At 44.6% G+C, this 24,767-nt stretch overlaps 2 protein-coding genes across 5 annotated transcripts in view; one reads left to right on the forward strand and one right to left on the reverse strand.

The window, feature by feature from the left end:
* aco1 (aconitase 1, soluble) overlaps window positions 1-17,044 on the forward strand; it is a 67,887-nt gene extending 50,843 nt beyond the window's left edge. For both annotated transcript variants that reach the window (XM_038804124.1, XM_038804125.1), the window contains exons 15-21: window positions 940-1,064; window positions 2,163-2,267; window positions 7,799-7,941; window positions 11,297-11,444; window positions 11,985-12,107; window positions 15,402-15,587; window positions 16,565-17,044. In XM_038804124.1, coding sequence (XP_038660052.1) covers window positions 940-1,064; window positions 2,163-2,267; window positions 7,799-7,941; window positions 11,297-11,444; window positions 11,985-12,107; window positions 15,402-15,587; window positions 16,565-16,681 — 947 coding nt within the window. In that variant the 3' untranslated portion in view covers window positions 16,682-17,044. The remainder of the gene's footprint in view (window positions 1-939; window positions 1,065-2,162; window positions 2,268-7,798; window positions 7,942-11,296; window positions 11,445-11,984; window positions 12,108-15,401; window positions 15,588-16,564) is intronic.
* An 822-nt stretch (window positions 17,045-17,866) lies between these two features.
* The window catches only part of ddx58 (DEAD (Asp-Glu-Ala-Asp) box polypeptide 58), a 102,121-nt gene continuing 95,220 nt past the window's right edge, over window positions 17,867-24,767 (reverse strand). For all 3 annotated transcript variants that reach the window (XM_038804122.1, XM_038804120.1, XM_038804121.1), the window contains exons 17-19: window positions 21,967-22,118; window positions 20,630-20,776; window positions 17,867-18,750 (exon numbers count right to left, since the gene is read on the reverse strand). In XM_038804122.1, the coding sequence (XP_038660050.1) occupies window positions 18,454-18,750; window positions 20,630-20,776; window positions 21,967-22,118 (596 nt within the window). In that variant the 3' untranslated portion in view covers window positions 17,867-18,453. The remainder of the gene's footprint in view (window positions 18,751-20,629; window positions 20,777-21,966; window positions 22,119-24,767) is intronic.

The raw sequence follows: 24,767 nt of genomic DNA on the forward strand, positions 1-24,767 counted from the left end.
TTGAATATTTATGTTCTATGCGGCAATAGAGGACTGGTTTATGGCTTGAAGACTCTGGACCTTCCACTGCCATTGTTCCTTTGACCCTCACTTTGTTTTTATTGTGTTTTACAAGAGCTTCAAGTATTACAATCATTGGGGGAAGGGCGGGGGGGGGGGGGGGACTGAGAACACTACCACTGAGCCATGACTGTCACAAAAACAGCAGCACTGCAAAGGAGAAGGGCAGATACCTGCCTAGTAATTAGACACTTTTAATCATTCGTGAAAAGTATAAATCAAGTTTGCACATGAATAACCTGAATTTTATTTTATTTATTTTTTCAAATAATTTTTATTCAAAATTTTCATAAATTATCAACAAAAAGAATTTTTTTTTTTTTTGCAAAGAACAGAAAAAACAGTAACACCGCCCCCCCCCCCCGCATACATAAAGGAAGAGGTAAATGAACACCCGCCATTCGTACAAAACATGCGCCCGCCCCTTCGACAAGCCCCCCCCCCCCCCGTGTATACGTAGAGAAATAAATAAATCAACGCCCGCCCCTCCGGTCCAAAACAACCCCCCCCCCCCCCCCCCCCCCCCCCCGGGCTGCTGCTGCTGCTGCTGGTGGCCTTTTCCTATCGTTCTGCCAGGAAATCCAGGAATGGCTGCCACCTCCTGAAAAGCCCTGCACTGATCCCCTTAGGGCAAATTTCACCTTCTCTAGTTTAAGAAACCCCGCCATATCATTGACCCAGGCCTCCACGCTTGGGGGCCTCGCATCCTTCCACTGAAGAAGAATCCTCCGCCGGGCTACTCTGAATTTTATTTTTTAATAAATGTTCATTTTAAGAGCATGCTACCTGAGTATAACCAAGTTGTGATTCGTTTTTTTCCTCTCCAAAATGTTGCACCATTTCATATTCAGCTGGGCGGTACTGCTTCTTCCTTTTCAGGTGTTACTGCGGAAGGAAAGGAAATCTTTCTGAGAGACATTTGGCCGACCAGGGAAGAACTGCAAGACATCGAGAGAAAATTTGTTATTCCTGCCATGTTCAAGGAGGTTTATCAGAAGATTGAGGTAAACTAGGTGGACTTTACTTGTGGAAATTCAAAGCTTTGCTGATTTTAAACCCCGGCTAGTGAGTGGGCCATAGGAGAGTCCCTCCTTCATCTCAATGGGCCTCAAGATTGCAATCGGGCTTGTTCTCTAATCAGGACTCCCATGAATAAGATTAAATACATTTAACACACATTGGGGTAGCACGGTAGCACAAGTGGATAGCACTGTGGCTTCCCAGCGCCAGGGTCCCAGGTTCAATTCCCCGCTGGTCACTGTGTGTAGTCTGCACGTTCTCCCCGTGTCTGCGTGGGTTTCTTCTGGGTGCTCCGGTTTCCTCCCACAGTCCAAAGACGTGCAGGTTGGGTGGATTGGCCATGATAAATTGCCCAAGTGACAAAAAAAAGGTTAGGAAGGATTATTGGGTTACGGGATAGGGTCGAAGTGAGGGCTTAAGTGGGTCGGTGCAGACTCGATGGGCCGAATGGCCTGCTTCTGCACTGTATGTTCTATGGTTATTTCATAACGAGTTATAGAAAATGCTTAATCATTCATATATTAATAGAGCTGTCATCCACATAAAATGGTAAAAACAAAATAAATATTAACATTTTAGATGCAGAGGGAACGCACGGCCCTCACAGTCAGTGTTGTGAGCAATCAGTATGTACCTCACTTCACTTGCCCTCATTTTACGTGCATCTTGCTTCAGTCATACCGGTAGGAAGGACACTATGCAGATGGAAACTAGCGGAATCTGGCAAACCTGCGTGTGGGCAGCGGTCTTGCGGGCCACACTCAGAACCCTGATGGGTCACACTCAGAACCCTGATGGGCCACGTGCAGGCCGCAGGTTGCCCACTGTTTTAAACTGTTGCAACAGTGTCTGTGAGAAACTGAGTAACGGTGAATAAAAATATTTGTAACCAATATTTAACTACGGCATTTTGAGCCACTGTCAAACTTTTGGTTAAATCATGTCTGCTAAGAAGACATGTGGTCTGTTGTATATAGTATTCAATGCAAATATTCATACAATAACTGCGGTGCCCTTCAGTAGTTAGAAGTTATAGTCGAGAGGGATAGTATCATTTCTTTTTCATTTATGTTTTCTCACAGAAAGGAAATGAATGCTGGAATTCTTTGAATGCTCCTAGTGACAAACTCTACACTTGGAATCCCAAGTCAACGTATATCAAGTCTCCGCCATTTTTTGAGACCCTGGTATGTGAGCGTGGTGGCGCTTTCAATGTCTTGATCACTCTGCTATTTTCCTCATAGTGGGAGAGAATTCTAATATTTGTTGATGCAGTCTACCTCTGATGTTTAGACCAATAATCTTCAAAGTGTGGTAGAAATTGACAGGAATTCCATGTGCTCAAAACAGAGTGATAGGCACTCTGATGAAAGGAAAGTACTTGCATTTCTGTAGCTCCTTCCATGATCTTAAAATGACGAGGCACTTTGCAGCCAATGAAGAGATTTTGAAGACTAGTCACTGTTGTAGCCAATTCACACTGAATAAAGGCCCTCGAGCAGCAATGTGATAACCAGACACTGTTTTTTAGTGATGTTGGTTGAGGGATAAATATTGGCCAGAAATCCAGGGAGAGCTCCCCTGCTCTTCAAGGTTGTCCTGTGGGAGTATTTGCATGCCCCTGAGAGGACAGGCGGGGCCCTCATTTAACATCTCATCGACAAGTCTGACAGTGCGGGAGTGTCAACCTAGACATTTGGCTTCAGATCTCTGGAGTGAGGCTTCAACTCACTGCTTTCTGCCTCACAGGTGAGCGTGCGACCCATTGAGTCATGGCTGGCATTATTAATGGTTCAGTTGGCATGGCTGAGCTTTAGCATTAGCCTGCCAACTTTGAACACTTCCCTGGCCTGTGTTTGCACTTCAGATTACCAGTTATCAAGATCAGATTCTGATCAATTAAACCTATTCGTGGCTTATTTATATGCCGCAGTATTTTGTGTACTGTAATTTTCTTTTCATCCCATCCTTAAAGTTAAAAAGCCAATGTGCAGAGTGGACAGGACAAACCCGTAATCCATCTCATTGCTTGATCCAAAAAAAAAAATTCAAGTTCAAATTGAAGCTAATTCATGGTCTCCACAAGAGAGACGTACAAGATCCAAGCTGGAAGCCACTGTTACGGCAGGGCACTTAGAAAAGTTAACAGAATTTTTAGGTAGAAAGAGGGCTGAAATCTTGCATCAAAAATTCAGGGAATTAGGTAGTAGACTAAAAAGCAGGACTTCTTTGGTTGTAATCTCGGGATTAATCCCAGTTCCACGCGCTAGCGAGTACAGAAATAGGAGAAAAACGCCGGTGAAGGCGTGGCTTAAGAGTTCTTGCAGGAGAGAGGGTTTTAGATTTTAGTATTGTTTCTTGCATGGTGTACAAACAATGCATACCGTACATAGGGAAGGAAGGAGAGACTGCAGAATATATTACAGTTATAGCAAGGTGTAGAGAAAAGATCAACTTAATACGAGGTAGGTCCGTTCAAAAGTCTGATGCAAGTAGGGAAGAAGCTGCTCTTGAGTCGGTTGGTACGTGACCTCAAATTTTGGTATCTTTTTCCTGACGGAAGAAGGTGGAACAGAGTATGTCCGGGGTGCGTGGGGTCCTTACTTATGCTGGCTGCCTTTCCGAGGCAGCGTGAATTGTAGACAGAGTCGAAGGATGGGAGGTTGGTTTGTATGATAGACTGGGCTACATTCATGACCTTTTGTAATTTCCTGTGGTCTTGGGCAGAGCAGGATCCATACCAAGCTGTGATACAACCAGAAAGAATGCTTTCTATGGTGCATCTCTAGAAGTTGGTGAGAGTCGTAGGTGACATGCCCAATTTCCTTAGTCTTCTGAGAAAGTAGAGTCGTTGGTGGGCTTTCTTAACTATAGTGTCGGCATGGGGGGACCAGGACAGGTTGTTGGTGATGTGGACACCTAAAACCTGAAGCTCTCGACCCTTTCTACTGTTCCCATTGATGTAGACAGGGGCATGTTCTCCACTACGCTTCCTGAAGTCGATGACAATCTCCTTCGTATTGTTGACATTGAGGGAGAGATTATTGTCGTTGCACCAGTTCACCAGATTCTCTATCTCATTTCTCTAGGGTAAAGGTTCCCTCTAGGGTAATAGGAAGGAGTAACAAGCCCAGAGAACCATGGATGACCAGTGACATTCAGGATACAATGAGAAAGGAAAAAAGAGGCTTTTAGAAGTACAAGGGGAGCAAATCAACGGAGGCATTAGTGGAGCACAGAAAGTGCAGGATGGAGTTTATGAAAGCAATTGGGAGAGAAAAGAGTGGATATGAGAAAGCGCTGGCTGGTGAAAGTAGGGAAAATCTCAAGATATTCTTTAAGTATATTAATGAGAAGAGGATCACCAGGGAAAAAGGCCCATTAGGGACCAACAGGGAAATCTGACGGTGGAGCCAGAGGACATTGATAGGATGTTTTAGGATGTTGAACAAATACTTCGGGCGCGATTCTCCGAGCCGCGCGGCGGGCCGGAGAATTGTCGCAACCGCGCCACGCCGCCCCGATGCCGGTGCCCGATTCTCCAAGGTGCAGAGAATCGGTGCTACTTGCGCCGGTGCGTTCGGCGCAGCGCCGGTCGCTGTCCGCAGCCGGGCCGCAGATTCTCCGGCCCGGAGGCAACAGCAGAGTCCCGCCGGCGTCGTTCACCCCTGGTCGCTGCCAGCGGGAACTCTGCGCGAAGGGTCCGGGGGGGGGGGGGGGGGGGGGGGGGGTAAATGAGATCTGGCCCGTGATTGCGGCTTACCGATCGGCAGCCCCCACCGGCCTACATTGTGGTGCGGCCGGCCTCTGGACTGAAGCCATGTTGCGTAGGGGCCGGCGCGCTGAAGAAGTCCCCCGCGCATGCGCGGGTTGGTGCGGCGCTCATTTGGCGCCGGGAAGGGAGGCTGGAGCGGCGTGAACCATTCCAGCGCCGTGCTGGCCCCCTATGGGGGCCAGAATCGGTTGCCCCGCGTCCGTTTTGCGCCGTCGTGAAACGCAACGCCGTTCATGATGCCGCAAACACTTAGTCTCCATTTTGGAGAATCGCGCCCTTCATATCTGTCTTCACCCAAGAGAACGAGGAGGTAGATATAGAACTCTGGGAGAGAGACTGTGATGTTTTTGAGCAAAATCTACACAGTCACCCAAGGTCAGAATTGAACCCAGGTCCCTGGTGTTTTGAGCCAGCAGGGCTAACCACTGTGCTGCTGTGCCGCCCAAAAACAAATTAACATAATTTGTGGAAACCTAAAGAAGCCTTTGTGGAATATAAAGACTGGCATGCAAAGGTTGGGCTGTGAGGCCTGCTCCCGTGCTGTGTATCCTGTGCAAGTCATCTGACTAACCATTATCCCTGACAGTCACTTCGTGTGAAATACCTTTTTTTTTTTAAATTTAGATTAGCCAATTATTTTTTCCAATTAAGGGGCAATTTAGCGTGGCCAATCCACCTACTCTGCACATTTTTGGGTTGCGGGGGCGAAACCCACGCAGACACGGGGAGAATGTGCAAACTCCACACGGACAGTGACCCAGAGCCGGGATCGAACCTGGGACCTCAGCGCTGTGAGGGGGTTGTGCTAACCACTAGGCCAGCGTGCTGCCCTGTGAAATACCTTTTTGATACATTAAAGGATCTCTATTATTACAAGTTGGTGTAGTTACAGTTTATGAAGAGCAATCATTGGGAATGAGGCAGCAAAGCACTGCTGATCATTCAGCCCACCAAAGAATGAGTTGATCCCTTTCAGGACAGGATTGCAATGATCACAAGATCATAGCACGGTAGCACAGTGGTTAGCACGGTTACTTCACAACTCCAGGGTCCTAGGTTCGAATCCGGCTTGGGTCGCTGTCTGTGTGGAGTCTGCACGTTCTCCCTGTGCGCGTTTTCTCCGGGTGCTACGGTTTCCTTCCACAAGTCCCGAAAGATGTGCTGTTAGGTAGTTTGGACATTCAGAATTCTCCCTCTGTGTATCCGAACAGGTGCCGGAATGTGGCGACTAGGGGCATTTCATGTGTTTGTTAGGTGAATTGGACATTCGGATTTCTCCCTCTCTGTACCCGAACAGGTGTTGGGAGTGTGGCCACCAGGGGATTTTCACAGTAAGTTCATTGCAGTGTCAATGTGAGCCTACTTGTGATAATAATAAAGATTATTATAATAAGGTGACAGGACAGGACAGGTGGAGAGAGCTATTAGTGAAGAGTACAGTATCCTGGGATTTATTAAAAGAGGCATAGAGTACAAGAGCAAGGAGGTTATAGAACATAGAAAAATACAGCACAGAACAGGCCCTTCGGCCCACGATGTTCTGCTGAACTTTTGTCCTAGATTAAGAACAAATTAATCTACACCCCATCGTTCTACCGTAATCCATGTACCTATCCAATAGCCGCTTGAGGGTCCCTAATGTTTCCGACTCAACTACTTCCACAGGCAGTGCATTCCATGCCCCCACTACTCTCTGGGTAAAGAACCTACCTCTGACATCCCCCCTTATATCTTCCACCATTCACCTTTACTTTTGTCCCCTTGTAATGATTTGTTCCACCCGGGGGAAAACGTCTTTGACTGTCTACTCTATCTATTCCCCTGATCATCTTATAAACCTCTATCAAGTCGCCCCTCATCCTTCTCTGTTCTAATGACACTGAGGGAGAATTCAGAATATTTGTTGAACTTATAGTTAGATCTCAACTGGAGTATTGTGTGCTGTTCGGGGTGCTTCACTATAGGAAGGATGTGAATGCATTGGAGAGAGTGCACTAGAAGTTTGCAAGAATAGTTCCAGGGATGAGAAACTATGAGGACAGATTGGAGAGGTTTGGATTGGTCACCTTGGAGAAAATAATAATATAATAATAATAATCGCTTATTGTCACAGGTAGGCTTCAATGAAGTTACAGCGAAAAGCCCCTAGTCGCCACATTCCGGCGCCTGTTCGGGGATGCCGGTACAGGAATTGAACCCGCGCTGCTGGACTTGTTCTGCATTACAAGCCAGCTGCTTAGCGCACTGTGCTAAACCAGCCCAGAAGAAGGCTAAAAGAAGATTGGATAGAGATGTGTGAAGTTTTCACATTCTTGTCTGCATAGGTTTCCTCCGGTTGCTCCGATTTCCTCAGATAGTCCCAAGATGTGTCGGTTAGGTGGGGTTATTTTGGGTGGGGAGGTGCTTTTGGTAGGTTCGGTGTTGACTCAATGGGCCGAATGGCCCTTCTGGCTGATGGGATTCCATGAATTCTATAAAATCTAGGCTCAAAATCATGAGGGGTCTGGGCAGAGTAGATGCGGATTAACTGTTCCCTCTCGTAAAATGATTGAGAACGAGGGCACAGGTTTAAAGCGAGTTGCAAAAGAAGCAAATGTGATGCGAGAAAAAAATAATTTCACACAGTGAATGGTTTGGATCCGGAATGCACTGCCTGGAAATGTGCTGGAGGCAGGTTCAATCGAGGCATGTTCAATCGAGGCATTCAAGAAGATGTTCGATGGTTATTGTGCAGGTGTATGGGTAAAAGGAGGGGAACGGCACTAAGGCATAATGCTCGTTTGGAGAATGGGTGCAGATATGATGAGTCGAATGGCCTATTTCTGCGTCGTAACAATTCTATGATCTGTTTATGGTCACTACAGTATTCGTCAACTTGGAGGGTGATTACCACATTGTACATTAAAGTGTATACTTGATTTTAAACACTTTTTTTTGGTGCAGACTCTAGATCTTCAAGCTCCTAAATCTATCGACAATGCCTTTGTCCTTTTGAACTTGGGTGATTCGGTGACAACTGATCATATCTCTCCAGCAGGAAATATTGCAAGAAACAGCCCAGCTGCACGGTATTTAACCGATCGAGGGTGAGTACAAGCCTTCATAATTTTATTCATGTCCAAATTGACACCATGTCCTGGTGCAGACTTACTGCAAATAGTTTGTAATGGAACACTGATAACCAACTTGTCATCTCTGGAAATAACTATTGCATTTTCAGCAAGAAATAAAGCCTGTTTATCTAAAGTTTGACTTTGGCTTCCTTACCTAAGGAAGGATGTAGTTTGGAAGTGGGTGTAATGAAGGCTTACTCCTTCCTGGGATGAAAGGGTTAATCTTAAAAAGAGAGATTAGAAAGTTCAGAGACGGCTTGGCAGGGTCGGTGCTGAGAGGCTGCTTGGTCTGGCTGGAGAACCTAATTTTCGGGCAGGGGTTCCCAAACTGGGGTCTGTGAAGCTGGCGGCCTCCACATGACCGACAAAGGCCGGTACGAATGCGGCATGTTTTAAAATAGTTAGATAAATCAACTAGGCCGATCAGAGCAAGGCCTCTTGGAGCACTGAATGCTGATAGGCTGACGAGATGCTCTTGGGTAGTCCCAGCGTTTACATAGAACAGTACAGCACAGAATAGGCCCTTCGGCCCTCGATGTTGTGCTGAGCATTGTCCGAAACCAAGATCCAGCTATCTCACTCCGGGTCATTCTGGTGTGTTCCATATGCCTATCTAATAACCGCTTGAAAGTTCCTAAAGTGTCCAACTCCACTATCTGTGGCTGGAAAAGATTGGGTCACCCTGGTTTTAGGGGGTCATACTCTGAGGAAGAAATATCAGCCATTCAGGACTGATGGGCAAAAAAATATTTTCACATATAAAGCTGAGGGTCTTTGGAATTCTCCACCCCAGAGAGCTGTAGATAAGTATATTCATTTTTGAGATTTTTGGACACTGAAAAAAATCAAGGTTTATGGGGATAGACAGGAAAGTGAGTTGACGTGGATGTTCTTTTTGAAAATGAAAATCACTTATTGTCACAAGTAGGCTTCAAATGAAGCCCCTAGTCGCCACATTCTGGCGCCTGTTCGGGGAGGCTGGTATGGGAATGGAACCGTACTGCTGGCCTGTCTTGGTCTGCTTTAAAAGCCAGCTCTTTAGCCCTGTGCTAAACCAGCACCTAATATAATAATCACTTATTGTGCTAATCACTATGCTACTGTGCTGCCCACTTGTCACAAGTAGGCTTCAATGAAGTTACCGTGAAAAGCCCCTAGTTGCCACATTCTGGCACCTTTTCGGGGAACCCACGCTGCTGGCCTTGTTCTGTTTTACAAGCCAGCTGTTTAGCCCACAGTGCTGAACTAGCCCGTATGGTGAATGGTGAAGTAAGCTTACAGAGCCATTTGGCCTACCTCTGTTCCTGTTTTTTATGGTGTGGTTTTATATGGATAGATTTGAATCTGGGCGAAGATGGTGACATAGTGGTAATATCACTGGACTGGTAATCCAGAGGCCTAGCTAATGGTAGGGTTCAAATCCTACCAAAATCTGGAATTGAAAGTTAGTCCCAGTAATGGCGACCACAAAACAATTGTCAATTGTCATAAAAATGTCCATTAGGGAAGGAAATCTGTCGTCCTTACCTGGTCTGATGTCCTTGTGACTCCAGATTTATGTCAAAGTGGTTGGCTCTGAACTTTCCTCTGAAATGGCCGAGCAAAACATCCAGTTCAGGGGAAGGTGGCACCCAAAACCCATCAAAGAATATGGGTGAGATCTTCTGGCTGTTCTTGCTGGAGGGGTCTTCCAGCCGCGCCGACGGCACACACTCGCTGCCGCGGCTTTCCCCACCAGTGTGGGGTGAATTCAGTGGGAAATCCCATTGACGGCGGCGGACGGGAAGATCCTGCCGCCGGCCAACGACGGGCCACCGAGAAACACGGCATGGGAAGGCCAGAGAAGCTCGCCCTAAATTTAAAAATCAAGGGAAACATTGCACAATGAGCCAAAGAAGGGGTAATGGGAGAGGCAGTTAAAAGAGATGAAAGAGTTGGGTCTTAAAGATGGTCTTGAAGAGGAGGGAGGGGCATTCTGGTTCAGAAAGGAACTACAGGACCCTAAGGTTTGTTGGAAGAAGGGTGGTGGAGGGGTTTACAAAATGCTGAAGTCAAATTTGTGAGGAAGTATAATGCAGAAGGATTTTTGCGATATCGGGTTGTGGAAGAGTTTAAACATTAGAATGAGAATTTTACATTTCTGATGTTATGGGACCAGGAGTCTATCATCGAGGACAAAGGTGATAGTGAGCAGTACCTAATGTGGGATAGGATACAGGCAGGAGAGGTTTGCATGAGGTGAAGCACATGGAATATAAGAGCTGGGCAGAATATTGGCAGAATCATACTTGGATGGCCAGACATTGAGTGTATGGCAAGATGGCATCATTCTTTCCAGTTATTTAACTGGTTCATGAGCCACGATGAAGAGGGAGAGTTGGGTGTTATCAGCATATATGTAGAAGTCTAGAAATGATATTGGCAAGATGCAGTCTGTGATAAGGAAGCGGAAGAGACGGAGGGTAGATATATGTTGGCCTCTGAGCTTGTGCAGAATGGAGTGAGAGGCTACTGGAATGCTTCTAATAAATAACAGTGGGACTAATTTGTACGGTAGAGGAGAGAGGTATTGAAAAAGGATTATTTGGTCAGCTACATCAAAGGGTGTAAAGAGGACCAAGAGATATTATGTATCATATTGTTGTCACAAAGATTCAAATTTGTAATTAGAGCAATTTTGATCCAATGAGATGTGCAGCAAACCTGATTCGGAGGTCTCAGTGGGGAGAGAAATGTGCACAGATCTGGGAGGCAATAAAACATTCAAATAATTGACAGACATCAGGGAGTTGGAAATGGGGCAAGAGTTTGCAAGGATAGCGATGCCGTGTGTGTGTGTTTTATGGGGGTGGTGGTGGTGATGGATTTGAAAGGAAAGGGAACAGTTCCTGAGTGGAGTGAACCATTTGTAATGGCAGGTAGCACGGAGACCAGACAGGGAAGTTTAGTGAGAATTGGGTCAAGGGAGGAGAAGGTGGATCTCCGTGACAGGATTGGCTTGGAGAGAACATTGGAGGCAATAGGAAAGAAACTTCTAGAACGATGGGAGGTCAGGGCTGGGGTAAGAGGGCTTTTGGAGGAGGAATGGTTGGGTGCGAAAGGGGAAGAACCGCAGAGGCAATTACCTTGGTGAGGAGAGAAGTTTGAGTTTCTTGTACTTGGAATTGGAGATAAGGATGGAGCTGGCAGGGGAAGGGATTTAAATAGGCAGGTGTAGGAGGAGGGAAAAAATGATCATGGCCGACTTTGGCAGAGGAGAATTAGTGACAATCGGTGACTAAACCAGTTGTACCCTGCCTATATTAATTTAAAAACATTTCCTTTTTAGTTTAACTCCTCGACAATTCAACTCCTATGGATCCCGTCGGGGAAATGATGCAGTAATGGCAAGAGGGACATTTGCAAACATCCGATTGTTCAATAAATTCCTCAACAAGCAGGGACCGCAGACTACCCACTTCCCCAGTGCAGAAACAGTAAGTGAAAAATCAGATGCTGCTTTTCACCAAGCCTGACCCCCGATGAGTTGGCACACACTAGGATAAGGCATCAATCATCCTATGATCCTCTATGTGCTGAATTACTGTTTTCAACCAGGCTCTTGTGGAATGTCGAGCGTAAGTGTTCTGTTCTTTTATTAAATAAGAAAATAAACACAAAGACTGTTGCCTTGGTGGCGGTAAATGGCACTGGCTGCCATTTTCATTCATCCCATTGAACTCTCTTCTGCTTTTGCATTTGAACAGTAATAAAGTTATCTTTTGTAAGATGGCACTCTGGCCCCGTAACAATCCGAATGAAGTGGCATGTATTTGGGAGAAAAAGATAACCTCTTCCCCCTCAGTGTGTTGTTATTCTGCCACATTTGGGCAGACGTGAAAAAAGCAATTTGTTTTTATTCAGTAACCATAGAGATAGCATGAGAGCATGTTGAATTCAATGTAATTTGTTCCAGTTCCAAGTATTAGCTTTAAAAGAAATTCTAAAGTGCATTTGCGTTTCTCCATTGTTGGCAGCTTGATGTGTACGATGCCGCAGAATGCTATCAACGACAAAATCATCCCCTGATTATTCTGGCTGGTAAGGAGTATGGATCGGGCAGCTCCAGAGACTGGGCAGCCAAGGGTCCTTATTTACAGGTGAGTTGTTTGCACAGGGCAGAATATATATACAAGCCCTGATTTTCAGCCATGGCGGAAGAATAATTAATTTATGATGGCATAGAATCATGGAACGATGCAGCACATAAAGAGGCCATTCAGTCCATCCTATACAATTAGAACATAGAACAGTACAGCACAGAACAGGCCCTTCGGCCCTCAATGTTGTGCCGAGCCATGATCACCCTACTCAAACCCACGTATCCACCCTATACCCGTAACCCAACAACCCCCCCCCCTAACCTTACTTTTATTAGGACACTACGGGCAATTTAGCATGGCCAATCCACCTAACCCGCACGTCTTTTGGACTGTGGGAGGAAACCAGAGCACCCGGAGGAAACCCACGCACACAGGGGGAGGATGTGCAGACTCCACACAGACAGTGACCCAGCCGGGATTCGAACCTGGGACCCTGGAGCTGTGAAGCATTTATGCTAACCACCATGCTACCCTGCTGCCAATTAGTTACACTTGCACCTGCTCTTTCTCCATAGTCCTTAATTTTTTCTTTTCTTTTCGAGTATGTATCCAATTCCCTTTCGAAAGTTACAACCGGGTCTGCTTCCACTGCCCTTCCAGGCAACGTGTTTCAGATTAACCTCTGTCGCATGCACAATCCATTAGGATTCTTGTCATGGCAGGATCAACCTGCAGCAGATTGTGGGGTGGTAATGAGAATGCGGGAAACGCTCGTCAGTTCAGTCAGCCTCGGTGGAGAGAGAAGCAGAGTTCATGTTTTGAGCTGGTGGCCTTTACAGTGGAATCTCTAGAGGAGCACAGTGATCTTGGGAGGGCTAAGCGAGGTTATGGTGATGGGGTGGGACAAGGCCACGCAGGGATTTGAAAACCAGGATGAGAATTTAGAAACGGGGAAACAACCTGTACCGTTTGAAATTTTGAGTATTGGAGCTTGGCAGCTAAAGATCAACAGCAGCTGGAAGTCCTAACCCTCAGTGACTGGAACAGAGCTGAATACTGAGTTAACTCGTAGGTTTTCTTCAACTGAGTTCCTTTGGGAAGCTATAGGCAAACAGCAAAGGTGGACAAATGTGTGAGCAGCTGACTGCATTGTTGTTCGCTTTGGCCAGAAAGGACACAGTCAACATCTTACATGAAGGAATCAAATGACCCATTGAAGATACAGGGTCTGATGTATTTTTGACACTAACAAACTGTAATGGTACTTACAGGGTTGAAAAGGATCCAGAATGGAAGTGGTCTGAATTGGGACAACGGATTGTACATTATGTCACACCAATAAAATGATGGTTACACAAAAAAGTGACCACCACTTAAATTTCAACAAATATCTGGGGAGATCATATTTGAACGGTGCAAGAACATCATTTTAAATTAGTTGCTGATCCACCCACAAAACATTAATGCAACATAGGGGCAGCACGGTGGTTAGTACTGGTATCTCTCAGCGCCAGGATCCGGATTTGATTCCGACCTTGGGTCACTGTATGGGGTTTGCATGTTATCCCCGTGTCTGGGTGGGTTTCTTCTGGGTGCTCCAGTTTTTCCTCTCAGTCCAAAGATGTGTAGGTTAGCTGGACTCCCCTTGATAAAATTGCCCCATAATGTTCAGGGATATGGAGTGGGCCGAAGATGGGTACTTTTTAGATGGTCAATGCAGAATCCATGGCCTCCTTCTGCACAGTAGGAATTTTAATTCTATATGAAGGAGGGAGGTTAGGGGTTTAAAGCAGGTCTAGAAATTATATTTTTCTAGCAAATGACAAGAGAACACCTCATAAAAGCTGGACAGAGAGCAGCACGGTGACGTAGTGGGTTAGCACTGCTGTCTCACGGCGCTGAGGTCCCAGGTTCGATCCCGGCTCTGGGTCGCTGTCAGTGTGGAGTTTGAACATTCTCCCCGTGTCTGCGTGGGTTTCGCCCCCACAATCCAAAGATGTGTAGGGTAGGTGGATTGGCCACGCTAAATTGCCCCTTAATTGGAAAAAATGAATTGGGCACTCTAAATTTTTTTTAAAAAATAAGAAATAAAATAAAATAAAAGCTGGACAGGAAATGTAAAATATTTCCGTTATGTGCCAAATCTGCCAAAACCACATTTTATAAGAACATAGGAAATTGGCCATTTAACCCCCTTGAGTCTGCTCTGCCACTTAATAAGGTCATGGGTGATTTGATTGGACCTAACTACACGTTCCTGCATGTCCTGATCTATTAATGGTGATGCCCCAGGGCATCTGGCATAAATTGTGTTCCCACAATCTTTTTGCATTGGATTTAGAAAAATTATAACTTAAAACTGGCTCTGCATATCCACCATGATCAGAAAACCAGTCATGTACACGGATCACATTAATGAAGATGGCGTGTTTCTGGTGTTTGTGATGTTTGAGGAATATCTTCAGATTGACTTGTTTTTAAGGGGCAAATGCATTATAGAATCATAGAACCCCAACAGTGCAGAAGGAGGCCATTTGGCCCATCAAGTCTGCACTGACCCTCTGAAAGAGCACCCTATCCAAGCCCACACCCCCGGCCCTATCTGAATAACCCCTTCACCTAACCTACACATCTTTGGACACAAAGGTGCAATTTAGCATGACCAGTCCACCTAACCTGCATACTTTTGGACTGTGGGAGGAAACCGGAGCACCCAGAGGAAACCCACGCAGACACGGGGAGAACGTGCAGACTCCGCATCGTCATCCGTGGCTGGAATTGAACCCAGGATGGTGGTTCTGTGAGGCAGCAGTGCTAATCACTTTGCCACCGTGCCGCTCTTTACTAAACACCTTTTTCAAAGTTCTAAAATACTAAAAATTAAATTTACTAAGGAATTGACATCAATGTAGCTAATAAAAGATTCAGTATTGTGTCTTAAAATTTGAGTTACAATCGGGTTACTCCCAGATGGTGAGGCTAAATAGTTCTTAAAATACTTACTGTTTTCTCTAATAAATCCATTTTGATCTGCACCCATAGAAGTGTGTCCAATTTCACTGGGTCAGAAAATATTTGCAGTTTGCTAATAACCAAATATATGTGAGCAAGTATTTGAGCCATAGCTTCACTTTGAGAAAACTAGTGCAATTTGTGCCCTGATAACTGCTGGTGCCCGATGTGGAAACTCTGCCGCAATTTGCTCCTGAGTGGGTTCTAATGATCATCTTTTATTACATTCTGTGCAACCCTGCGTATGGCAACTCAGCTGACAGTGTCCTCAAGTCATGTTTTGGTTGCTTTTAAAAGAGTTAAAATCGAAGGAATTGACTAACCCAATCTTCTTACCAGGGTATCAGAGCTGTCCTTGCTGAGAGCTATGAACGCATTCACCGCAGCAATCTCGTAGGGATGGGGATAATTCCTTTGGAGTATCTGCCAGGACAGACTGCAGACAGCTTGGGACTTACAGGTCGCGAGCGCTATACCGTCTCCATTCCAGAGGTGCTGAAGCCCAGGATGGATGTGGAGATAAAGGTGAATTCTTAATTTTTATTACGATGAACACACTGTTAATTTTTTAAACTTCATTTATTAGATGTGAGTCTCGCTGGCTAGGTGATTTCCATCCCTAATTGCCCTTGAGAAGGTGGTGGTGAGCTGCCTTCTTGAACCGCTGCAGTCCCTCAGGTGTGATGTTGCAAATGTTGTGACAATTGTGTGTGCTCCAGTTAGGATTATAAATGGCTGATTCTAAATGGGAGAAGGTTAGGGCACATGTATAAAAGAGCAAGTTTCCATCTGTGTGGGGGAGAATGTGCAGAAGGGAAAATTGAGTCCACATATCAGTCCTCGTTTACAGCTCTATTCCTGTGGCTTTTCTCCTCTTCATTGGGAACTGAATGAATAATTGAAACTTACTACTGAATCTGCAACCACCATCCTTTTAGAAAATGAGTGCATCCAGATTACAACTTGCTGCGTTAAAACGTTTTCTCATAATTGCTTGTTTATGGGTGCCATGTGGCACAGTGGTTAGCACTGCTGCCTACGGCGCTGAGGACTGGGTCCGAATGGTATTTGCACATTCTCTCCGTTTCTGCATGGGTTTCACCCCCACAACCCAAAGATGTGCAGGTTTGGTGGATTAGCCAGGCTAAATTGCCCCTTAATTGGAAAATCAAAATAATTGGGTTCTCTAAATTTATTTTATTTAAATTGCATTTGTTTCATTTAATTAGCAGTCGTGCAGTTATACAGAATGGTGCGTCATCTTATCCACTTTTTAGTGATGTAATTTATAGTTTGTAAAGTCCTTGGGATTGACGGCATTCACCATACACAAAGCATTTTCATTTTCCCAGTAACGTAGAAAAATATGACTCAGACAACAAGGGGGGGGAGAGAATGTCTATTTGGGCAGCAATCAAACCATTTCCCATCTCCGTAAGTGTTTTGTGTGTGTGAATATACGTACAAATATTCAACAGAGTTTATTTTTTTTAATCTCCTAGCTCGACTCTGGCAAGTCCTTCCAAGCCACCATGAGATTCGATACAGATGTAGAACTCGCCTATTTCCATCATGGTGGTATTCTAAACTATATGATCCGAAAGATGATATCAAATTAGCTGGACGTTATTTTTAGTTTGGAGATGGTGAAGATGAGCGATCATGTCAGAAAACGCACAGATTTAAAGAAGTAATTATCAAAAGTGAATTTTGATATAATCCTGTTTTCTTCCCCGTTTAGTTGGAGCAGTGAAATGATTCTGACTGGGTTTTTATAATAGGTAAAAGATTTATCAGTGTCTTTGTAATAGCAATTTTCAAACTAATTTTTAACTTCAATTCCTTGAAATTACTTTGCAAAATGTTTGCCAGCTGAATTATCCAGCTATAATAATGAAATCTATTTTTGAAAGCTACACAACTTTGCAATACCATTAAACGTGACATATGTGAAAACCTGTCAGCATTTGCTTCTACAAAAATCATCTGGTTTAATTATTTTTCCAATTTGGTGTCTTAGCTTTGCATTTACTATAAGTTTTGAATGATATAAAATAAGAAATTCTATTAACTGACAACTTATTTTGGCAAGGAGAAAAGTTTGGAGATTGGCCGTTGAGCACTTTTTCTTAAGCTTTGTGTTGCGGTTCTGATTGTGGACTTGTGATGCCCTTTGATGCAAACTAAGATGTTGATTTGTTTTCTTTCCAAATAGGCACCTTTTAAACCCAGTTTATAATAGTCTTGTGTACAAAGTGTAGGTGTCAATATTTCCTGGGTAACGCTCTGAGTAAAGAAGTCTGCAGGTTTTGCAAGTTTGTGTGCGACAAGTATCTTAATGTTTTGTGACTGTTACCAGCAAGTTACCTGGAGCATCAAACCACTCGAAGCAGATGGTTGTGCTGGGATACGCAACAATGCCACAAGTTATCCTGTAGGTAATGGAATCCTCTGGAACCCCTTGTTTGAAAAGTGATGGCCAACTCTGGATTTGAACTTCTGATAAGGGACACAATGCCACCCTCTGGAGGTTGGAGAGTTCCATTAGAGGGTAAAGCACTGTATGAAAATTAATTGCTGCTATTCCCTTAACCGGATTGATGATTGTCGGTTTTGCATTTGCCTCTGTCGTTGGCACAAACAAGGAGGTGACAGCAACACTCCAGAAATGTGCTGACCTCAGAGTTTAATGACTGGATTGTACTGGTTCAAGGGGTACGAGATGACCATTCTCTGCAACCCTGTCAGATACAGCTATAATCCCACTCCCTATGAAAATGGTAAATATGGATTAAGCATAAGGGTAATTTCATAAATCCAGTTTTAATTATTTAATGAATGTACAGTAATCATGATTGCAAACGGTATTTAAAGCTTGAAGCACTGAACCACTCTACATAGAATACATTGCACAGAAATAGGCTCGACAGGTCCGTGTTGACATTGATGGGGCACCTCTCTCCAACACCAACTCCCTTCAAAAAAAACTTCCTCTCAAAATATCAGAATAATCATCTATTCCGTTAGTCTTCTTGTGTTTATCCAGCTTGATGGCTTCTATTTTATTTGCCATTGTGGTGGCAATTTTCCACATTCTAATCATGCTCTAGGAGAGTTATTGGATTTATTAATGACTACCGTTTGTTTTTATGACCCCAGAATTATTGAACAGTATCCTCATAACCGCACATCAATACTGCATTTTTCTGGAAAAGGAGTGATTCTGAAAGAAAAATTACTATTGGTGAAAGCATTCAACTAAAATAGAAGCAATAATGAGGGTGGGTCCTGGTTCTGATGAAGGTGCTATGTAGTTTCAGGATTTTCTGCTTCTGTTGTAGAATGTCTTTAATTAAGGAAATTGATATTAATGGGATTTTTTCCCCCACCATTATTCATTGGCAACTTCTGCACCATCAAACAATTGAATAAAAAATGGGACATTCTTCCATTTCCCCCCAGGGGTTTGAACAGATGTTGCCACATTCACAAGAATAAAGCTGTCTATTTTAATAACCGGGATATCATTAAACACCTTGTAGTTTGCAGTGATTCCCCAATCATGGTTACATTCTTTGCAATGCAATTTTTGCCTTTTTTGTATATTGTTGAAGACTATTGGCTTCTTGTGAGGTCGGGTTGAATATCGTTCCTTGAAGGAGTTGTCGATAACAGTGTGGTGACAATCCTGAAAGGTAGGTGGAGAGTTTTCAGCTAGTGGTCTACCAAATTATACCATAGTATTAAGTAACTCTGCAGTATTGATACATTCCCTGCTCATTGTAGTAAACATGGGCATCTTAGACAATATTTATCCCTCAACGAACATCAGTAAAATGGACTGTGGGAATATAACAGTGATGGCTGTTCAAAAGGTACTTGATTACCTGCCAAATACTTTGGGACATCCTGGGCGTGATTCTCCGCTCCCCACGACGGGTGGGAGAATCGCCGGAGGGCCGGGTGAATCACGACACGCCGCCCTGGCACCCCCCGTGATTTCCCCCCCCACCCACAAAATGGCGTGACGCCGCTCAGAGAATCGCCGCCCCGAATGGGCTGAGCGGCCTGACGAACCCTAACCGGTTCACGCCAGCGCCAACCACACCTGGTCGCTGCCGGCGTGAACAGCGCGCGACAGGTAAGTGTGGGGCCTGTTGGGGGGGTGGAGGGAGGATCGAGCACCACGGGCGTGCTCATGAGGTGACTGGCCCGCGATCGGTGCCCACTGATCGTCGGGCCGGTGTCTCTCAGAGACGCACTCTTTTCCCTCCGCTGCCCCGCACGATCAAGCCGCTATGTCTTTTGGGGCAACGGAGGGGAAGACGGCAACCGCGCATGCACGGCTGATGTCACTTAGGCACCGCTGGCCACGTCATTTTCGGCGCGCCGCTTTGACGCAAGCGTCAAGGCCCGGCGTCCGAGATTCGTGCACAGCCGCTCCTAGCCCCCCCCCAGGGGGTGGGGAGAAAGAATAGGGGGCGAGGAGCGGCCTCCGATGCCGGAGTGAAATACTCTGGGTTTCACTCCGGCGTCGGCTGTTTCGGAGAATCGTGCCCCCTGATTGGGAATTCAACCAGATTGGTTTGATTATCGGATATCCACACGGTTCCTCTGTGAAATGTCTTCAGATATGTCATTAGAATAAAGTTGGCAATTTCATTCAGAAATTACAAAAGAGAGGGGTGGCACGGTGGTGCAGTGGCTAGCACTGCTGTATCATTGGGGCCGAGGACCCGGATTCGATCCCGGCCTCGGGTTACTGTCCGTGTGGATTTTGCAGATTCTCCCGTGTCTGGGTTGTGGGGGTGAGACCCATGCAGAGATGTGCCGGGTAGGTGGATTGGCCACGCTAAATTGCGCCTTAATTTTGGGGGGGGGGGGGGGGGGGGGGAGAAGAGAGAGAGCATTAGTAAAAAATAAATTACAAAATAGCTGGTGTGGACAATAATGATTTGGTTAATTTGTTCTACCTGACCCCAGGGGTTTTGAACCCAGTAAATCAGGTTAAAATTCTCCTCCACAATGTTCATGGGTACTGTACTTTGCAGTCTCCCAGAAAGAGCATTCTGGTACCCACACCATGGTATTAGGGAGCAGTGTCTCTTTATGAAGCACTATATAACACATCAACTTATCTTGCCATCTATTTGCAGCTATAATATTCATTGTACATACAAACACCTGGGCTCAGTTTTCCCAATCATTGGAGATGAGATCTCTTTTTTCTTTCATTTTTCCAATTAAGGGGCAATTCAGTGTGGCCAATCCACCTACGCTGCCCATCTGTGGGTTGTAGGGGTGAGTGCTGGACTGTAGTTTGGCAAATGAGGTAAAATTGTCTCCTTATATTTTTAGATAGCACCACTGAATCCGTGCTAATACACTTGCATTTTTTGAGAATTATGACTAAGATCCAGATGATGGAGGATTGAGTATTGAATTACAGATTCTGTAAATATGCTGCACTTCATTTTTCTTCATACTAGGCTCAAATAATTATCCAACTAGATATAATGAACAATTTCAGTATGTTAATGTGGTAGATTACTGAATTTAGGACTTACCTCTATGACTCTTATGTCACCCGAGTTACAAGCATAAAGTTTGCATTTCCCACAAAGCAACTGGTAACTGACATCTGGTTTGTCAGTGCTTGAAGTCCTGACTATCCATTCCCTCATCTTCTTGTCATCAACTTGAATGGTGTTAATCTTGGAGAAGAGAATTGTGCGTTTTAAGATAAGTTGTACTTGTTGCCTTGTCGGCAACCTTCAAATACATTACTGCTGAAACACCCACATTTCAACATTTTAAAAAACAATATGGTAAACTATGTTAACTATTTGCAGCCAAATAGGAAAGTAAAAATGGGTGTGGTTGTGACATGTGCACAGAGCCAAATCGCATCTCACAATTTTCCAAAATGGTTATACAATTGGAAACTCAAAATAGAAGCCCGTGAACATGAGAAACAGGAGGTGGAACCCGGCAGCTTTCCAAGCTTGTTCAGTCACTCAATAAGATCATGGCATCAAATCCTCTTCCCCACCCTCCCTGGATTCCCACAGCGTCCAAAGAAATCTAGCTCCGTCTTTAAACTACTCAACGACTGAGCGTTCCAGCTCTGGGGTAGAGAACTACATATTGTCAACCATCTGAGTGACAAAATTTCTCCTCACCATGAGGCCTAAGTGGCCAACCCCCTTAGCCTGCGAATATCACCCCTAATTCTAGAGGCTCCGGCCCGAAAAAACCCCTTGTAGAATTATATTTGTTTCAATGCGGTCACTTCTGACTCTTCCAAAAACTGGAGAACATAGACCCATTAATTCTATTCAAACACTAGTAAAGGCACAGCCTTCTGCTCCCAAACGTGGAAAAAAAAAATTAGCTGCACTATTTTTAACTAATTCTAATATTCCATTAGGAAAATTAAACCTTGTACATAGTTGGGACTCTGCTGTAGAAAGTAATTTAACATCCCCTCTCGGCCTTTTGGCTAAGATCAATTGTGGAAAGCAATTTGCATTTTTTTAATAAGTCTTAAAACCTTGAACATAAGAACGGGAGAAGACCATTGAGTCCCTCGAGCCTGTTGTGCTGTTCAGCTAGATTCTGGCTGATCTGTGTCTTTAACTCCATCAACTCCCTTGATTCCGTAACCCGTTGTCAACCACTCTTATCAGTTAATCTTAATTTTCCATTGACCCTAGCCTCAAGTGTTTTTTAATGAAGACGACAAACAGAGTCCCAAATTTTCACTCCCCTTGTCTTAAAGCGGACACCACTCCTGATTAGAAAGTAAAAGGTGCAGGGGGACCCAGGTAGTAAAACAAATGCAGTTTGACCAAGAAATAGATTAGGAAACCGGTAAGCATATCATCCGTTTGTCCACTATCACCTTCTCAAGCAGGACTGCCTTGTCCAACTGTTGCACTCTATGAATAGCCTCGTACATCATCTTCTCTTGTAAAAAGTTGAGCTTCTCTTTCTCAACCTGCTCTTTCTTGCTGGTAATAAGGATGCACTTGCTATCTTGTGCTCTGCCACGCCCTGTAACAACAAATCAATTACACTTAACAGGAGTGAACAGAAACGCCATTTCAGAATCACCACAAAACAAACTTGGCACCTCAACGTTATTCAGGGAAGACCAAAGCCAAGTATGTGGACTGCTATTTGTGCAAAACATTTAATACACCACGTGCATACTGTGAATAGTAATATAGATATCAATAGAGGTTGGTGGGTTATCAGACCATTTTACCAGTCTTTCATATCCTATTGATAAACTACTTTTATAAAATGAAATGACATACTGCTCAACTGCATGGAAGAAATTAGCAGCATCTCTTCATTCTTTCCATAGAATGTTAAATTCCACAAGTACACTTGATCCAGTAAGTGCATCACCCAGCTCTTCATTGCCATAGATAGAATTTACCACACAGAAGAGGGCCACTGGGTCCAGCTGGTCTATATTAGTTTTTTTATGTTCTATCTGTTCATCAGCTGACACTACCAGTGTATCCTGTTCCTTTCTCCCTCATTTAGCAACACTTTACACATGCTGTGTATTGAAAGTAAAGTAAACAGAATGTGCAAACCAATGGTCAGTACTAACTGAAGTTCTTGAAGGTGGACGTTCTAGAAGGCAGCACAGTGGTTGGCACTGTCACTTCACAGCTCCAGGGTCCCAGGTTTGATTCTCGGCATGGGTCACTCTCTGTGGAGTCTGCACGTTCTCCTCGTATCTGTGGGTTTCCTCGGGGAGCTCTTGTTTTTCTTCCCACAGTCCAAAGATGTGGAGGTTAGGTGGATTGGCCAATTGCCTTAGTGTCCAATGGGGTTGTGGGGAGCTGTTTTCAAGGGCTGCTGCAGACTCATTGGGCCGAATGGCCTCCTTCTGCACTGTAAATTCTATGTCTATTTCTATCCAGCTCCCCCTTAAATCCACCCTCTGATAATGAGTTCTACATTCTCACCACTCTGGGTTTTTCTTGAATCCCTTATATTTATGGCCCCTAAAAAACAGAATTATTCGGGCGCAGGACCTAGGTACAGCTGCCCCTTACTAGTTGCAGAATCAAGTGCTCTGCATTGGCCGATGACATTGCACTCAACAGTTCCCATGCTGGAGAACAAGCTTTCTGTGACAGTATGGCACTTGTGATTAATGCATTGAAGACCAAGGGCTTCATACGTAAAGGTAAGACCTACCTGTATAACGTCATGGAAAACTGGAACCCCTATCGTGTACACACCACCTGGAGATACGGAAAAACATGGAAGGGAGAATTGACCTCTAGGCTGAGGGGCAGAGGTCATTCAGCCCATCGTGTCTGCACCAGCACCTCCAAACGGGCATCATGACTTTGTGCCATTCCCCTGCCTTTTCCCCCCGTACCCCCTGTATACTGTCTGTTCGGATAATCTAATGCCCTCTTGAATGCCTTGATTGAACCTGCCTCCACCACACATCTAGGTAGACCATTCCAGACCCCAACCATCCGTGTGAAATGTTTTCTCACAGCACATTTGATTCTTTTGCAAATCAATTTTAATCTGTGCCCTTTCATTCTTGACCATTTGGCAAGGGGGAACAGTCAATCGCTATGTGCTCTGTGCTGCTCCTCATGATTTTGAGCATCTCTATCAAATCTCTTCGCCTGCGTCCCCAAGCAGAATATCCCAACCTCTTCAATCTATCCTCAGAAGTGACATTTCTTATCCCTGGAACCATTCTTGCAAACCATTTTGCACTCAATGTGTTCACATCCTTACTATAGTGTGGCACCCAGAACTGTACACAGTTCGCCAGCTGGATTCTAAGTGTCTTGTATAAGTTCAACATCAGCTTGTTCTTGTACTTTATGCTCCATTAATAAACCTCAGCATACTATATGCTTTATTAACTGATCCCTTCATGTTTCTTGCTACCAACATTTATGATGCACATAGACATCCAGATCCTTCTGTTCCTGCACCATTTAAGAATTGTACCCCTAATTTTACATTGTCTGCCCATGTTCTTCATAGCAAAATGCATCACTTCTCACTTCTCTGCATTGAACTTCATCTGCCACCTAGCTGCCCGCTCCACCAACTTGTCTATGTCCTTTTGAAGTTCCACACTATCCTCCTCCACAGTTTACAATGCTTCCAAGTTTCATGTCGTCTGTAAACTTTGAAACTGTGCCCTGCACACCAAGATCCAGATCAATAATATATAATCAGGAAAAGCAAGACTCCCAATCCTGGGGAACTCCACTACCAACCCTCCTCCAGCCCGAAACCTAGCCATTGACCATTACTTTTGGTTTCCCATTAATTAGTCAATTTTCTATCCATGTTGTTACTGTCCCTTTTATTCCATGAGCAATACGTTTTCTCACAAGTCTGTTGTGGGGCACCGTATTGAATGCCTTTAGAAAGTTCACGTACACCACAAAGACAAAGACACCACAGCATTACCTTTATCCACACCACACCAGCTCTTCCTAATCACCCCACATTTTTCCACGTGACTATTAATTCTATCCCAAATAATTGTTTCTGGAAGCTTACCTGCCACTGACGTTAAACTGACTGGTCTGTAATTGCTGGGCTTACCCTGAAAACTTTTTTTGAACAAGGGCGTAATGAGTCTAGGGAATACGGTAAGATCGTGGCCAGTGTCCCTGGAATATCTACGCTTGCTTC

The sequence above is a fragment of the Scyliorhinus canicula genome, chromosome 8, assembly GCF_902713615.1.
Source record: "Scyliorhinus canicula chromosome 8, sScyCan1.1, whole genome shotgun sequence".
In the NCBI taxonomy this organism is placed as follows: Eukaryota; Metazoa; Chordata; class Chondrichthyes; order Carcharhiniformes; family Scyliorhinidae; genus Scyliorhinus; species Scyliorhinus canicula.